Consider the following 16,323-nt stretch of genomic DNA (forward strand, 5'->3'; position numbering starts at 1 on the left):
AGTACCAATTGCTTTGATTTTTTCTCGCCTCTTCTACTGATTCCAACTAAACCATATTACAAATATAGGAGGTAGGGAATCACGTCCAATTCAAGTTCATCTCACTTTGATTTCATACCGCCTCGTGAGTGGAGGGCCTAACAAACCAGAACAAAGGCATACATAAAAAAAAAAAAAAAATGCTTGCTAAACTACTATTCAACTCCAATGATGATGATTTGTGTTAGTAATACCACAGTATGTTTAATCTCAAAACTTTTTGCATTAGGGGTATTCATGATATTGTGAGCAGCCCTATTTAAAGTCATGTTAAATGGATAAGAGCTCCTAGTGAATTTTTGAGCAACATGTTTTATTACCTTTCCTCCCAAAACTTCATGTTACTGTTTACCTCTTAGTTTTGATTAAAGTAATTTATTACAAGCCTAAAGTAGATATAAGTAAATAGAAATTTTTAAAATTATAGTTGAGATATTTGCTACATTGTCCATTAATATCAGCACTGACTTAATGATATTTTTCTATTTATTTCCTAGAATTTCATATCTATCTGAATAAAGTAAAGTTCTTTTCTTGTTTTTAATAGGATTATTTTATTATGAACTCCCACTGTCTGAGTTATAAAGGTAAAAAAATTTCTAATACCTGCCTATTTTAGGGTAAATATAAATAAAATTTTATAAATGGAATATGGTCCGGGTGCGGTCAAAAAAACTCAAATAGTAAATGATTATACTATTTTTATTGGGCCAACGTTTCGCCCCACGTTGCAGGGCTTCGTCAGGGCTCAAAAACATACAAACACTTGACATAGTTAAAAAAAAAAGAAAAAACATAAGTGAAAAATAACAGGGGTATACAATGAAAAGTAAAATATAATAAGTAAAATTAAAGGTTGTAAACAGTAAATGAAAAGGGTAATAGTAACAGATAGATAAGAGATAAAATAAGAGAAGAAATATTAAAGAAAGTACAAATTAAGAGATGAAAAAAGAAAAGAATAAAATCAAATGATGAGAAAGAATTCATACTTGTTTTGGCGGGAGTCAAAGTCAGAGCCGTTTGTATTGGGAGGAGTGGGGGATGGCAGTTTAGCATACCACAATAACGAAAATAATTTTAAAGTAAACATTATAAAAAAAAATATTTAAACTACGTAAACAATAAATGGTAATATACATAATAGAGGGATAGAAGAGATATTTACAAAATTTAAAAAAAAAACAAAAAAAAAACATAGATAGTAAAACTAAGGAGAAATAAAGTATAAAATAATGGGATACAATATGTGTAAGTGATTAAGAAAGACAATATACCGAATGAGTAGGGATACAGAGAAGTGTAAATTATAATAGAAAATTAATAATAAAGGTTCTTAGTAACATTAATAATTTGGTAATAAGGGTGTTGAGAAAAATAGTTGAGAAGTCTACCAGAATAAGTGGGTTTGGTATACCAATTAGTGGATAGGGAGCCATCGGAATTTCTGATAATAAGTAGGTCAAGAAAAGGGAGGGAATGGGCAATTTCACCTTCAACTGTAAACAGAAGATGAGGGTGCTAGGAGTTAAATTTACATAAATTTAACTGAGAACTCCGTCAATCATAAAGTTGATAAAGACTGCATCTTTCTTACATATCGACACAGTACATTTTGAACATAATAAAATCCTCATAATACTTCTTTTCACTTTGTTCTGCATTTCAGAAGCCCACTTTCTTGTCATATCTTTTATTCTTATTTCTCTAAATTCTCACCATTTATTTAATTATTTTTATATTTACTATCCTTCCTGTTCATTTATGTTCATGTATCTTATCTTTTAATTCATATTCATGTGTTACCTTCTTAAGTGTACTTATATTAATCACTTTATTATTAATTTTCTATTGTAATTTACACTTCTCTGTATCCCCACTCATTTGGTATATTGTCTTTCTTAATCACTTACACATATTGTATCACTTACCATTCTTTTATACTTTATTTTTCCTTAGTTTTTTTATCTATGAGTATATTTTTTTATTTTTTTTTTTTTTTTTAATTTTGTAAATATCTCTTCTCTCCCTCTATTATGTATATCACCATTTATTGTTTACCTAGTTTAAATATTTTTTTTAATAATGTTTACTTTCGTTATTGTGGTATGCTAAACTGCCATCCCCCACTCCTCCCAATACAAGCTCTGACTTTGACTCCCATCAAAAGAGGTATGAATTCTGTCTCATCATTTGATTTTATTATTTTCTTTTTTCATCTCTTAATTTGTACTTTCTTAATATTTCTTCTCTTATTTTATCTCATATCTATCTGTTACTATTACCCTTTTCATTTACTGTTTACAACCTTTAATTTTTCTTATTATATTTTACTTTTCATTGTATACCCCTGTTATTTTCCACTTATGTTTTTTGTTTTTTTTAACTATGTCAAGTGTTTGTATGTTTTTGAGCCCTGACGAAGCCCTGCAACGTGGGGCGAAACGTTGGCCCAATAAAAATAGTATAATCATTTACTATTTGAGTTTTTTTGACCGCACCCGGACCATATTCCATTTATAAAATTTTATTTATATTTACCCTAAAATAGGCAGGTATTAGAATTTTTTTTACCTTTATAACTCAGACAGTGGGAGTTCATAATAAAATAATCCTATTAAAAACAAGAAAAGAACTTTACTTTATTCAGATAGATATGAAATTCTAGGAAATAAATAGAAAAATATCATTAAGTCAGTGCTGATATTAATGAACAATGTAGCAAATATCTCAACTATAATTTTAAAAATTTCTATTTATAAATGTTGGCGTCCATTCGGTAATGAAAACATAAGGTAAATCATTACCTTATATTAAGCTGGGAATGAATAAATGACCAATACTATTATAAAAAAACTGTTACTAATATAATTTCAATTCAAGCATCATCGTGCTAATTATTTTTAAAAAACCCTACAGGTCCACCCGCTAGTATAGTTCCCTCTATTACTGCCAGTCGTTTGGTTTGACTAAGCAATAACAGGGATGGTTATCTACCAGTAATGAACATATTCAGTCCAGAATGTTAAAATATACTTTATAACTCCATAATAAAACAAATAACACAAATTAGTGAAAATTAAATCGTGCAGACTACATCTTGGGTTAATTGGAACTCAGAACTCTACTTAATCAATTAATATATCACTTATGATGGTTATAGAAAGTTGCCTTTGTTATTGAATACACTAAAAAAAAAAAAAAGACCAAATTTACATTGAAAATAACTGTTTTATAGTGTTAAAAAGCTGCTTAACGAGCTCAGTAATTAGCATGTGGGATTGAACTTAGCTCGAAAAACCTAAGTAAATAAATACAAACATCCTACAGAAATTATACTTTAGGTAAAAATCGAGAATAAGAACTTTTTGATATATCACAAGAACTCTCATACGCTTATTAGATAAAAACAGGAATTGTAAAAAATTAAAGTGATAACATCCTATTGAGATTGAAAATGAATTTTTTATGATTTATCAGATTTCTATGATCAAATGAATACATTCATTTAATGTATTCTTGAACTAGCAAACAACTAGAAGTCAATAAATTTAATTATTATCTGAAAATGTATTCATTAGGTATTAATTATTCAATAAAAACGATAGTTTACAACAAATAAGAGAGCAAAAAGGATTATTACAATGTGAATGATGTCATAATTAAACTTTAGTAAATAATACACTAATAGGTTTATGACAAACTATAACTTACAGACCATCAAATGTTTCAAAAAGAATTTTAGAAATTAAAACTAAACAAATATTGAATTATAGTGTTTAATGATTCTATGAACTTCCAGGCTTTTCACTCTAAAAGCTTTAAATATGACTTATCACACTGGAGAATGAAAAAAATATTAAAAATATACACAACACAAACATAGTAATGTTTACTGTGTATAATTAATTACTCAGTTAACTACGTTATAAATAACAATAAAAAATTAAGCAAACAACTTACTATATAATGTAGAAGCTTCTAGAGCTACACTGGCTTCCTTGGTTACATACAAATCATTGATACCAGGTATTGAAATATAAAAGAACCCTGAATGGACCACCAATTATAACTTGCACAAATTACAATTGAATTGTGGAAAACACTATTAAACAAAAAATTATATTTGTTGTAGGTACGTTACTAAACATGAATAATAGCTTTGATTAAAGTGATTGATAACAAAATTTTAATCAAATTTTGTATTTTTCCTTTTATGTTAGGGAATTACATGACTGTTATTAAACACTGATAAGTTTAAGTAAAATAACAAACTCAAGCCACTGTCAAGATAAAGTAGAGGAAAACATACTTCGAAAATAAAGAGTAGGTTACCTATTGTCCAAAGCGGACACGAACTTAATTGTCAGTAGTTTATTTCTCAAACTTAATTTATGTAATCCAGCTTCCGTATTTGCCTTAACGAGCTTTACTTTTGATTTGAAACAAAGTATTAAATTAAAGTTAATCAATCAACTTCAGTTAAAACAAATTTGTCCGCATCGCCACAGCCAACTGTACCTAAGTTTTTAACTGTAGATATCAAATAAGTACAGAAACATCATATTATTTGATTAAAGTCAGTTTTGTATATCAAAACAGTTAATACTATCTTCAGCAACCTTTAGTTGATAGATTGTAGTTGATGCCTATACTTCGTTGAATTCTGTCAAAAAAGACAAAAAGGGAGAGTGGAAAGAGAGAGACGGAAAGCGTCCATTTCAGTTTTTGTTGGCCTTTATTTCTCATATCTTTGAAAGATTAATTAAAACCTCATTCCAATGGTTCTGTTTACAATTACAAAGGTAGTTTCATAAGTATTATTAAATGTTATGGAATAATATTATTTTTTATCTGATACATTACATAATTGAAGTTTTTATTTAAGAATATGTGGGAACTGAATGTATATAGAATTAGAGATTCTCGTTGTGCAGGTTGATTAATTTCTGCCATTTAAGGAATATGTCATTAGATGCCAGTGCTTGGATTAACAGAGAACCACTCAAGGTAACAAGTGATTCAAAGCAGTTATTTACAACTGAAAACCATCAACAAGCAAGAGGTGTTCTTAAAATACCAGTGAAACAGTTCATTGTTCCTTCTGAAAGTATTAACAGGTATTACTCATTATGTCTGTATATCTAACTTTTTAATTTTTGATTAATTTGATTTGAATTTATAGATTCACTCAAACTGATCTACCCACCATCTATCGATCTAACTGTGTTGATGAAGAAAAGGATGCTATGTTTGAATCTAATATGCAATCTGCTCAACAACAACAACCACAACCTCAACAGCAACATCATGTAGCTCAACTTTATTCATTAGAAAAAAAAGATGATAAACAATCTTCTATCCCGGAGTTTCCATTTTGTTACAACGTAAATATGCTCCAGAAAGTACATCAGCAAACCTCTAATAATGGTAGTGTCAGTGTTGGAAATAATTCTGGAGATGAGAAAGGTTATCGTTTCGATGTAACACAACCATTTTCATATAATTATGCTTTAGTCAATCAAATGTCACTTGCAGCAGCTGCTTCAACGGCAACTTTTAAATGTGATGTGTGTGGTTTATCTTTTGGTCATTTATCCCTTCTAAATCATCATAAACAACGCATCCACACTAATTCAGGTGAGCGTGTTCAAACCAATTCCAGTGAACGTGCTTGTGATGGTTGTGAATCTACATATAATCAACCTTCAGATTTAAAAACACATAAACAGACTAATCATAACAACCACAATAAATCAAAGTGTTGTACTAGCTGTGGTGTTGAAGTTGATTGTGGCCATGATAGTAAAAAGAAATCAAAGTTTCTAAAATGTGAAAATTGTGCTGAGAATTCAGAAAGAGATTCAGGATTTGAAGGAACCCAAGAAGCCTCTACTGAAACAGATGAACATCCAAAAGGAATTCATCCTGTCAAAAGAAGAGGTATGGCAAAAATGGCAACTTGTCATAAATGCAATGGATCGGGGATAATATTTGTTGGTGGTATTCAGAATCCTGTTGACAAGCCTTACCACTGTAATATTTGTGATGGTACCTTCTCACGATATTCATCATTATGGAGTCATAAACGACTCCATTCTGGAGACAAGCCTTTTAAATGTGAATTTTGTGGACTTACTTTTGCTCGAGCAGCCTATTTAAAAAATCACACACGGGTACATAGTGGTGAGCGACCATTCAAATGTGAGGTCTGTGGTATGCAGTTTTCTCAAGCACCTCACCTTAAAAATCATGAACGAATTCATTCTGGAGAACGTCCTTATGAATGTGAAGTGTGTAATAAAACATTTGCTCGCCATTCAACACTGTGGAATCACAGGAGAATTCATACGGGGGAGAAACCTTATCGTTGCAATATATGTGGATCAGCCTTCAATCAAGCTACTCACTTAAAAAATCATGCCAAAGTGCATACAGGAGAAAAACCTCACCGATGTGACATCTGCGATGTTGGTTTTTCAGATAGATTTGCCTTAAAAAGGCATAGAGGAATACACGAAAAGTATGGTCAAACCGCTGCGAATAGACAGGGCCAACCTAATATGAGTGAAATGTACAAATGTGATGTAGATAGTGAACCTTTAAAGCAAAACCAAGCTCAGACCCAAACCTCTCAACCAAGAATCGAAGAGCTATATAAGTGTGATGTTACAGGTGGTATTGCTTTTCCGGGTTGTTCCAGACCTCAAGAAACAAAGTAATTTTGAACTTCCAGAAACATAAGGTGGCTTCGAAGCTCAAATTTTGGAGTTCTTAGCTTTTATAGATCTCAAATAATTTACTTAGAAATATTTTTTTAGTAAATATGTTTTTATATTAATGATACAGAAGAAATCTAAACATTTAGAGGCCATTAAATAGTAATTGATAGATGATGTGGCTTAATTAATTTGTGGGCGGTAATGTATCTATTTATTATTTAATATTTAATTAACATTATAGGTTTAAAGAGGATCTAGATGTTCTGATGTACCTAATAATTGTAAATTACTGCTTTTTTATCAGGATTTAAAAATATATCTGTTAATATACTTTCTTTTTACTCTTGTCTATAAGAGTTCTTTTAAACATTATATCTACTTTTTTTTTTTCTGCACAATGTAAGATTTACGCAAAGTAATAACTTTTATTGTTTGTCAAACACATTCATTATTCATTCTCTGTGTTCTATGATTTGGCAGTATTGACTATATCGAAATTCATAGCAGATACCTCTAAAATATCCTTTATTATTTGTCTGAGTGACTGCTGTGAGATTAGGAATACAAAAGATACTAAGGGTTTCAAGCTATTTTTCTTCTCACCTGCCGAAAGATCTTGTCCCTAGCTCTATTATTCCTCAATTCATTTTTTCCTCCTTCATGTTCATAACAATTAAGGTCTCATGTTTTACTTTCCAACTTCGTTTCATTAAAGCTTTTGGTTCTACCCACCTATTTTTTTAATGCCCATGTTTCTTTCCTTAGTTCCCTTTTTAATTATAATTCCTAGGGAAAAGATATGATCTTTGGTGCTCTAAAGGTTGTTCATTCTCTAAGTCATATATAATTCTTATCAGTTTCTGCTCTGTTATCATATGATTTGTATATTTGAAATAAACAAGTAGGCTGATAATGTTTGTATTAGCTTTGATTTTTTCGCTTATATTCAAACTGCAGAAGTCAAATCTGGCCTTACTTGACTATATATAATATGTAGAAAGATGGTATCAGGCATTGGAGTTTGGTCTTATTCCCTCCTGATATTAAAATTTAATTACAACCCAATGTTGAACACATATAAACAGTTTATTTGCTGTGGAAATAATTATTGTTTTTTATGAATAATGATTCTGTTATCTTAACAGAGTGGCAGTTTCTTTTAAATTTTAATGTTCCTCCTCGTTGGCCAATGTCTAAAAACATTAATTTTTAAATTTAACCAAAACTTTTTTTGGTGGTTTGGAACTTTTAAAACAAGGAGAAAAAATCACCTTTGTATCATGCTCTGGTTCTAGGTATCTAATAGGACTTAAGATGGCAAATGCCTCCTGGAAACTTATATTTTCAACTATACCAAGATTTTCCTAGAAACCTAGCTTTTATAGAAGCCATATTAGTGATGATGGGCAGTAAACATCCTGGAACAATGTAAAATTCAAATGAAGCTTACTTCTACCTTAATCTTAATCTGTCTTTGTTCTTTTCTGTTTATTACTAATTACTATTCTTTATCATATCGTCTACCATTCTTTAATTTATTGGTTGAGTTTTCTCCCTAAACATTTTTTGCAGATATTGGAATATTTTCCACATTCTTTTATGTTAGGTCCTAACGTTGATGTATTACTCATTTTGAAATGTAATTTTGTTATTCTCATTTCTTAGCTTTACCATTTTTCTTCCATTTAATCTTCTCCCGACTCCCTATGCCTATGATTTTATTTTCTGCTCTTCTTTATAAAAAAAAAAAAAATTGTGTCAATGGTTAATATATACATCATACTCATCTGAAACTTAAATAAATCACTTTCATCAGAAGCTTATGTTACTTTTATAAGTATTATAAATGAATAATTTCTTTGATCTTTATATGCTACCCTAATCTCTTTCTACACATCATTTTGGTGGAAGCATACACTACTTACTACTAAACCCCTTTCCTTTGCAAAATTATTTTTTCTAATGCCATTATTATTAGTGTCGTCCTAATGATATTTAGACAGTATTTAGTTCTTTGATTTTGATTTTTAAATCATGCAGTGATAGTGTGTTATATCATTGGGTTAATGATAACTCTTAAATTAGTTAAAGTTTTATGTTTTACAAATACATTTATATTATTAAATTAACAATTATATATATTTTGTTAATCACTGGTGATGTTTGGCATAATAGGTACATTTTATCTCACATTAATTGTTCTCTTTTTTGAAGATGGCCAGGGCTGCGGCTAAGAAAGAAAAAAATAGTTATGAACTTTTTTTGACCGCAGTCCTGACCATCTCTTTAAAATTAACTTACGGCCAATTATCCAATTATCTATATTATATATATATACATATATATATATATATATATATAAAATTATTCTTCACTTTCAATGCGTTAGATTTGACCTTCAGGTGAAACAACATTTAAAGTAATTCGATCATAAATTGTTTCCAAAGAAACCAGTGCGAATGAATGAAGAAGTAAGCAAATCAAGTTATGAGTATTATTTATGTAAATGTGTGTTTCTTTTTTTTTTATAAGAAATTTTACCATGTTTAGATTATTATGTGGTTGTAAGTTATTTATTTATTTTTTATATTTTGTATATATGTAAATAATTATGTATATATTACAATCTGTATAAGTCTTAAAAAAGTTTCTTTATATTGTAAATATTGTATCGATAATGTTATTTGGGCTTTTGTAGCCCTTTTGAAATTAAATTTATTTAGTTGTTTTTTACTTGTTATTTTCTAAGAAATCTAATAAAATATTCCTATTTTATAATTTTTTTAAACAATTATCTTCATGAATTTTTCTATTTTTTCCCACCCCCCTGAACCACTTAGTTATTGTCACCGTGCTTGACATTTGTGTAATTTGATGATAATATTATGTATAAAACTTTAGTAACTGAAATGTGAATGTCCAAATGACTTTCTTCTCCCTCTTCTTAATTTTTTTAAACCCTACAGAATGGGTTTATCTTTTCAGAATTTTCAATATTTCATTCAAAATGCCAACTAGATGATTAAATATCATAATCTTTTATTTAACTAAAAGTTGTGGAACAAAATAAAACATTACTGAATTTATAAATAAAAGTAAAGGAAATTAAACATAGAAAAAAATAGTTCAAGAAGTAAGGATTGGATGTTGATTTAAATTTCAACACCACAGACTCACACCATGTTCAATTTGAAAGTTTGTCCTGCAAAGGTTCAGTTGGACATCCATGCTATTTATCTTCAGTAGTTTTTTTACTTTTTCTATATAATTATTCGAGACATAGCCCATGTGTTGGTTTCCTTTGCATTAAAATTAAATTAATTTAAAATTTATTGAAAGTTTTGTGCAATTATAATTTATATTTGTCCTTGTGTTCTACAAGTGGAATATTATCTGATATATACAAAATGATTAGCTCTTATGTATTTTGTGTTTTTTTTTGTTTTTTTTAATTTCAAATGACCCTGTTATCACGTAAATATAGAAGAAGTGGTGGATGATCTTTTTCATTGCCTTATAGAACCAGATAATTTCACGCTGTTTTTCAGTTCCAGGCACTTTTTAAATATTGCTCGATTTAACTATCTTAAAGTCTCCTCTTCCCGCTTTAAGCTAATATTTCAAAAGTGATATACGACCGTCACTCCCCGGGGGTCTTAGTGGGGTGGGTCCGGTGGGGAAGGATTGCCTTTGTTCATTCATTTTCTGTAAAGAGCAAGTGGTGATAACTCAGTAAAAATGAGCAGTACCTCAATAAACTGTAAGGGAAGGATGAATAGAGATTGCTTCTGAGGATAAATTCTTAACAGAAAAGTTGGTTACAAATATATTTGACTTAAGCTATAATTTTACTTTGTGGTCCTAATTCTATAACTTCCTAACTACATTTTTTTTTTTCTGAAGTTTTTTGAGTGAACCTTGAAGTTTCATGCATTTATGATCTGTTAGTAGTGTTGATATCTTTAGATATAATAAATAAATTTAAAACTTCAAGGTTCACTCAAAATGTTTGAAAAAATGTAGTTAAAGATAATTAGAACTAGGGTTGTGACTTATATTTATTTGTTGTCATCAACTACACTAAGCTTCTACATTAAAATGGTCTAAGCCAGTGGTTCTGAAACTGGGACACTCACAACATGCTCAATGACTGTTATGAAGGACCATCCTCTAATTAAAACATATATATGAATCGAAAATGTATGATATGTAGAACTGAAATTCAAAGCTTTTGTGGCCACAACAATTTTTTTTTTTTGGAAGAAGAAATGATAGGTTTTTAATAGATATTATAAACAAATGAAAAGAAAGTAATAAAATAAATTTGGAACTGGCCAAAAGAAGAGAAACAAGTGGAAATGAAGTAATCTATTGATAGTGATCTTAAATGCTCTTTTATAGGCTAAGGCAGAAAATGTTAAGTTTCAGAATAATAATAATAATTAGAATAGAACAGCCATTTTTTAAGTCAGTCTAGGAGGAAGAATTTTTAAATTGTAATAGGAGAAATAAGTTAACAGGAACTCACTCAATTACAGACTGCACTATTTAAGCTACAGGGACTGTCCAAGTACTGTAAGCTCCTACTATCCTACAATATAAAATTTTTCCTGCTAAAATTGATCAGCATTGTCCCCTCTCCCCCCCCCACCCATTTCATTTTATTTCGCCTCAGGTTTACTCCATCAATTTGCTGATCCCAGTTAGAAAGGTGGATATTCAAAGAAAATAAATAGCAAACTATGATAAAATTACCCTATGACCTTGAAAGCTGAACAGTGACGTGATTGTGGGTAAGCGGCAAAGTACGATTTTTGCGAGTTAAGGGACGCTATTGTTATTAATGGTAGTTAACAGCTATTAACATAAACAGTCTTCAAAGGCTATTGTTATAAACTATATAGTTGTTACTCTGAACATTTGGCCCATTTAGGCAGACTTCATTGACCATGAAGGATGTGACCTTTTTCTTGCTCAAATCATATGTTAGTTCTTTATCACTGCTGAAGGCAAGGACTGTCCATTAAGCAGGTCCAAACTGTCATCTCACAGGGGGCTCGCATCTGTCTAACTATTTTATCTTTAACATATGTAAGTCACAGTTCATCGCATCCCCCACTTTCCAGACCACACCTTCTAGACCTTTATCCCCCAACTTGTTTAGATCTCATTGGTTAACCCCACTATTCTACTAATCTATGATATTTTATTGGGCTTCCTAATTCCTATAATTCCCTCACAAAATTCGATTGGACAAAGTCTTCCCCTTCCAGTTTAGCATCCCCTTTATAGACTTCTTTTTTTGTATATATTTTGGCAAAAGAGAAAAAGATCAATAGTTAGTAGGCTTAAGAGATGAAGTACTAAGCCTTCAGCTGAGTTCTTCCTAGATTGTAAGAAGTTAGTTGTTTATGTAAAATTGTATTATACAATAAAAAGTAAATCTTCAAGTGTTAATTCGATGTAGCGTTTGTTAATTTTCGGGCCTTGACAGTGTTCTCGTACAAAGTTATCACCTCAGTATCAAGAAATTCTGTTTTGGAAATTCACAAACAGAAAATAAAGTCACTTTTGAAGTAGCTTTTATTCAGGAATTTTAAATTCCTATTTAGGTAATAACAAATCATGAAACAAAATTATCTCAGGGTTTTTGGTTCCGCGAGTTATGTTCTTTCGTTTCTCAATATTTATTCATCCTGACTAGTTATTTTTATTTATGGCTAAAAACAGTGAAAGAAAGCGGAGATGGTTCGGCAGCACATATTTTATGAGGTATTGTTGTTAAAACTGCTTTATTGTTATGTTAATTGTTAGCTGAAAGGTTTGAACTGATAAACACATTATTAATGTGCCTCATAATGCACTTTTAAGCAGCATAATAATCAAATATTTTCCATGGAGCAGCCCCCCTACCCCAAGCCAGTGTATGGGTTGTGTACCGCGGATGTTTCAAATTCTGGCTTAGTAGACCGCAGACTTCTATTAGTTGGAACCACTAATTTATACGAGTGTAAATGTAATTTCATCAGCAATGCTGTATTTTAATTTTTCTTTCTTTCTTTTTTCTTTTAATTTTATTGAAATCAGCCAAATATGCAAAATAAAACTTGACTAATCACCCTTCAAAGCATCGCTTTGAAAACGATATTTGATCATGCGATTAATAGACGTGTTGTCCAGAACCCAGCCCTGACGAAGTTCTACAAAGTTGGGCGAAACGTCGATTACTAATAAGTACTAGTGCTACAACTAATCCTAATTACTGCTATTTTTTTTACCTTTCTTGACCGCCATCCGGACCACCTTCCCAAAAAAATATGCATTGCCTAGAAATCTTAGTCCTTAATACTTTATTGCAATGACTTTTGTCTAATAGGTCTTTGCTTTTTATTTTAAAGATAATATGGAGAGGGTCAAAGGATCAGATTTTTCTTTGTGGTCCAATAAATAAATAATAGGAGTAAATGTTTATTTACGAATTTTTATCGAAATTAAAGTGTCGATCTATTTTGAAAAAAAAAAATAAACATGGTTTTGTACTAAAGATTTAGAAATGTTTCATACAGATAAAAATATTGGTCTACTGCTTTAAGATGATGAATACAAAATTCACTGTTTGATTTATAACTTGATTACATGGACATATATTGATTTTCTGAAGTAAACATTCAGTACAAGTAGCGGAGAGACCCGTAGGTTCACCCTTCTTACGGGCCTGTACTGCCCAAAGTTATTGAGACTAATGTTGAGGTATTCATAGCAAGCATAATTCTGAAGTAACATATAAGAATTTTTAGGTACGTAACTATTTAAAAATAAATTAAACTAAGAGAAATACTATTATTGAATGTCATTAATAACTACAGTGGACCCACGTAATTGAAGGAATTAAGCATATTGGAGAGGAACATGAAATTTTGTACTATTTTGTCAAATCTTGATGGGATGACATAAATTGTCTATTGAGCCGATAAAATTTCTGCAATCTGCTTCCATCAAATCAACAATTATGGAGGTGAAGTAAAATGGTATAAAGAAAGTTAAAATAACTAAACCTTTGTAGAATCAATTATATGAATAAGCTAAGTACCTATATATCGATAAACAAAATATTTTTTTCTTATGACTTATGACCACAAAGTATTAATTTTAATCCAAACATTTACGTCTTCATTTATTTCTTTTTTATTCTTTTATCAAACTTGAATTATAATTTTGAACATTCCACAAAATAGTATAAAGCATTTCGTATATATAAATTCATTGTACAAAGATACAGAACCGCAGAGGTGTATATTGGATCATAGCTTTCATTTGTCAATATGTCATTTAATAGGAATTGTGTATTAATAATGAAAGTGCAAAAATACAGCACGATGCCTCCTAAGAAATTTATTGTTAATAAACTGATCGAAACCGTAGTTACAGGGATATCAATTAGTAAACAACAAATTGATGACAACGTAACTAAATAATATACATTTGTCAATCTTCTTTCAAGTGCTTTGTAAAAATCATTAGGAGCTAAAAATGACATCAAGGAAGAAAGTCCAAGCATTAAAATCGTTTGTAGAACAGCCTTAGTACAAATCCTCGTTCCAAAGAATGTCAGTGGTAGCCCTAGCACTGTAGAGTGCAAAAACCACGCAACAATTTTAATTAAGTTGTTTTCGGGGCAGTAAGGTATGAATTCTAACAATGTTGTTAATACGCTCATTAGAATAATAATTCCTACAATAACTTCATAGGGATGGCAGCTGATTACATTTAGAAGCTTTTGAGATGATAACGCATAAGCAAAACTGATAAAGTTCAGGATGTAGGAGGATATGAGGTGAAAATAGGTAAGAACCAATTTCTGCGATGTTTCTGTAGACCAATCCTTTAGAGTGTATAAAGTGCCTTTCTTCTCCACTCTAAGCCAAAATATTAAACATGCTATACTAGCAACAATTCCTGTGCTTGTCACTATTTTTCCTGTTCCCCATATCAATGCTTTAGCTGGGTCCATCTTGATCGGTAATTCCTTTCTACGGTAAATTTATAAACTTTAAATTTTGTTAATTACTACATGTCTTGTTTAGCACACTGAATTTTATTTGCTACTTTTTTTTTTTTGTGTTTGTGTGTGCAACAAGCAACATGTGGCGTTTTCATTTCTTTACAGTTGATTGGCTTAGTTTAGTTGTATTTGTTTTTTGATAGCGCTGTAGGGTTATCTCTGGTATTAACCCTCAACATTCAAAGTGGATAATTAGGTTATAACACTACAAAAATATTTGTTTGACTATCGCACAAAAATTTGGCAAAAATGGGATTTACTAAAGGAGATGAAGAAAAAGGTAATTTTAAAAGCTAATAACATTATTGTTTGATTTATGTACGTCATTAGTAATTACAACTTATTTTGTACATACGTTTTGATTCATGACTCAGTCTTAATAACTCTTGTATTTTTGTTATCAGGTAAAAAAGTATTTATGCAAAAATGTTCCCAGTGCCATACGACTGAAAAAGATGGTAAAAATAAAGTAGGACCGAATTTATTTGGCGTAATTGGAAGAAAGTCAGGAACAGTCGCAGGGTTTTCATATTCCGATGCCAATAAAAGTAAAGGGGTTACTTGGACGGAAGATGTGTTGTTCGAGTATCTCGAGAATCCCAAAAAGTTCATACCAGGCACCAAAATGGTTTTTGCCGGATTGAAAAAGCCAGAGGAAAGGAATGATATCATTACCTACTTACAGACACTTAAATAAACACTATCGTTTATTTCCATATTTATTCTATTATCACAATTTTGTATGATTTTTAAATTAAATAATTTATGTAAAAATTAAATCAGTTTTAAAAATAAATAATCCTGAAACAATTTTTTTCTCGTGTCCATAACCTTGTTTCACATTTCTCTTTTTTTTTTTTATGTGTTCATATTTTTATAAAGGCAGGCAAGATAATAAATATTGTAAATTTATTTATTGAGTGTCAATAAAAGCAAAAACATCAAGGGAAGAAAGCTTTTTAGTCTTATGGCATTCAAACTATTTTCCACTATAATTCAATTCTGATAACTATACATTTTATTCATAAATTTTAAAAGTATAATCTCAGGTTATCATAGGAATGTTCTGAAATATAAAATATAACGTATGAATTTGAGATTAGGTAATAAACTGGTGTAAACGTGGCACCAGTACGCCATATTTGACAGTTGAGAGTTAAAGTTGACAGTGGAGAGTTGCTCCAGCACGCCGTCTGCCAGAAACAGCTGAAAAGTTTAGGGTTCTCATATATTTTTGTTGATATTGGTTTTTTAATTACTACTCATTCTCAGTAACTTTTTTGTTGTAAATATTAAATATTCTAAAAAATAATGTATACTGTTTTTATATATATGTATATATAGTTGACCGTAAAAATTTAAATATAAAATATACATCTTATAAGTTATTTATAACTATTCACTACCTGCACATTAGTGATTAGTTATAAACTATTTGTTCTTTTTTTTACCCCAACCCTGGCCATCTTCTTATATTTATACTGTTTTTACTTTTTTAAC

At 30.1% G+C, this 16,323-nt stretch overlaps 3 protein-coding genes across 9 annotated transcripts in view; 1 reads left to right on the forward strand and 2 right to left on the reverse strand.

Moving 5' to 3' along the window:
* Positions 1 to 4,513, reverse strand: part of LOC106687478 (uncharacterized) — a 47,520-nt gene extending 43,007 nt beyond the window's left edge. For 2 of the 4 annotated variants that reach the window (XM_014431388.3, XM_014431391.3), the window contains exons 1-2: positions 4,375 to 4,513; positions 4,003 to 4,144 (exon numbers count right to left, since the gene is read on the reverse strand). The gene's annotated coding sequence lies outside the window, so the exon portion shown is untranslated. The remainder of the gene's footprint in view (positions 1 to 4,002; positions 4,145 to 4,374) is intronic. The other 2 variants (XM_014431390.3, XM_067051448.1) reach the window with 1 other exon arrangement.
* Positions 4,514 to 4,713: 200 nt separating this feature from the next.
* Positions 4,714 to 9,552, forward strand: LOC106687479 (transcription factor Clamp). Of its 4 annotated transcripts, none has more exons than XM_014431395.3 (3): positions 4,714 to 4,844; positions 4,977 to 5,159; positions 5,225 to 9,551. In XM_014431395.3, the coding sequence occupies exons 2-3, from the start codon at positions 5,005 to 5,007 to the stop codon at positions 6,759 to 6,761; spliced, it is 1,692 nt and encodes a 563-aa protein (XP_014286881.1). In that variant the 5' UTR covers positions 4,714 to 4,844; positions 4,977 to 5,004; the 3' UTR covers positions 6,762 to 9,551. The 4 variants fall into 4 exon arrangements, with proteins under 4 accessions (XP_014286881.1, XP_014286878.1, XP_014286879.1 ...); XM_014431392.3 differs by having other exon boundaries at positions 4,717 to 4,844; positions 5,001 to 5,159; XM_014431393.3 differs by having other exon boundaries at positions 4,731 to 4,844; positions 5,015 to 5,159; positions 5,225 to 9,552.
* A 4,388-nt stretch (positions 9,553 to 13,940) lies between these two features.
* Positions 13,941 to 15,101, reverse strand: LOC112210204 (growth hormone-inducible transmembrane protein). Its single transcript, XM_024358868.2, has one exon. It carries the CDS (start codon positions 14,770 to 14,772, stop codon positions 13,969 to 13,971), a length of 804 nt encoding a protein of 267 aa, XP_024214636.1. The 5' UTR covers positions 14,773 to 15,101; the 3' UTR covers positions 13,941 to 13,968.
* Positions 15,102 to 16,323: the final 1,222 nt, after the last annotated feature.

This window comes from Halyomorpha halys, unplaced genomic scaffold, assembly GCF_000696795.3.
Source record: "Halyomorpha halys isolate HHAL.00 unplaced genomic scaffold, Hhal_1.1 Scaffold968.1, whole genome shotgun sequence".
Classification (NCBI taxonomy): Eukaryota; Metazoa; Arthropoda; class Insecta; order Hemiptera; family Pentatomidae; genus Halyomorpha; species Halyomorpha halys.

What these genes read in the sequence shown, in the direction of transcription:
- LOC112210204 (XM_024358868.2), bottom strand. Translation starts at nt 14,772, where the DNA reads ATGGACCCAGCTAAAGCATTGATATGGGGAACAGGAAAAATAGTGACA.
- LOC106687479 (XM_014431395.3), top strand. Translation starts at nt 5,005, where the DNA reads ATGTCATTAGATGCCAGTGCTTGGATTAACAGAGAACCACTCAAGGTA. An exon ending in CCTTCTGAAAGTATTAACAG is followed by an intron (nt 5,160 to 5,224) that starts GTATTACTCATT and finishes TTGAATTTATAG; the next exon opens with ATTCACTCAAACTGATCTAC.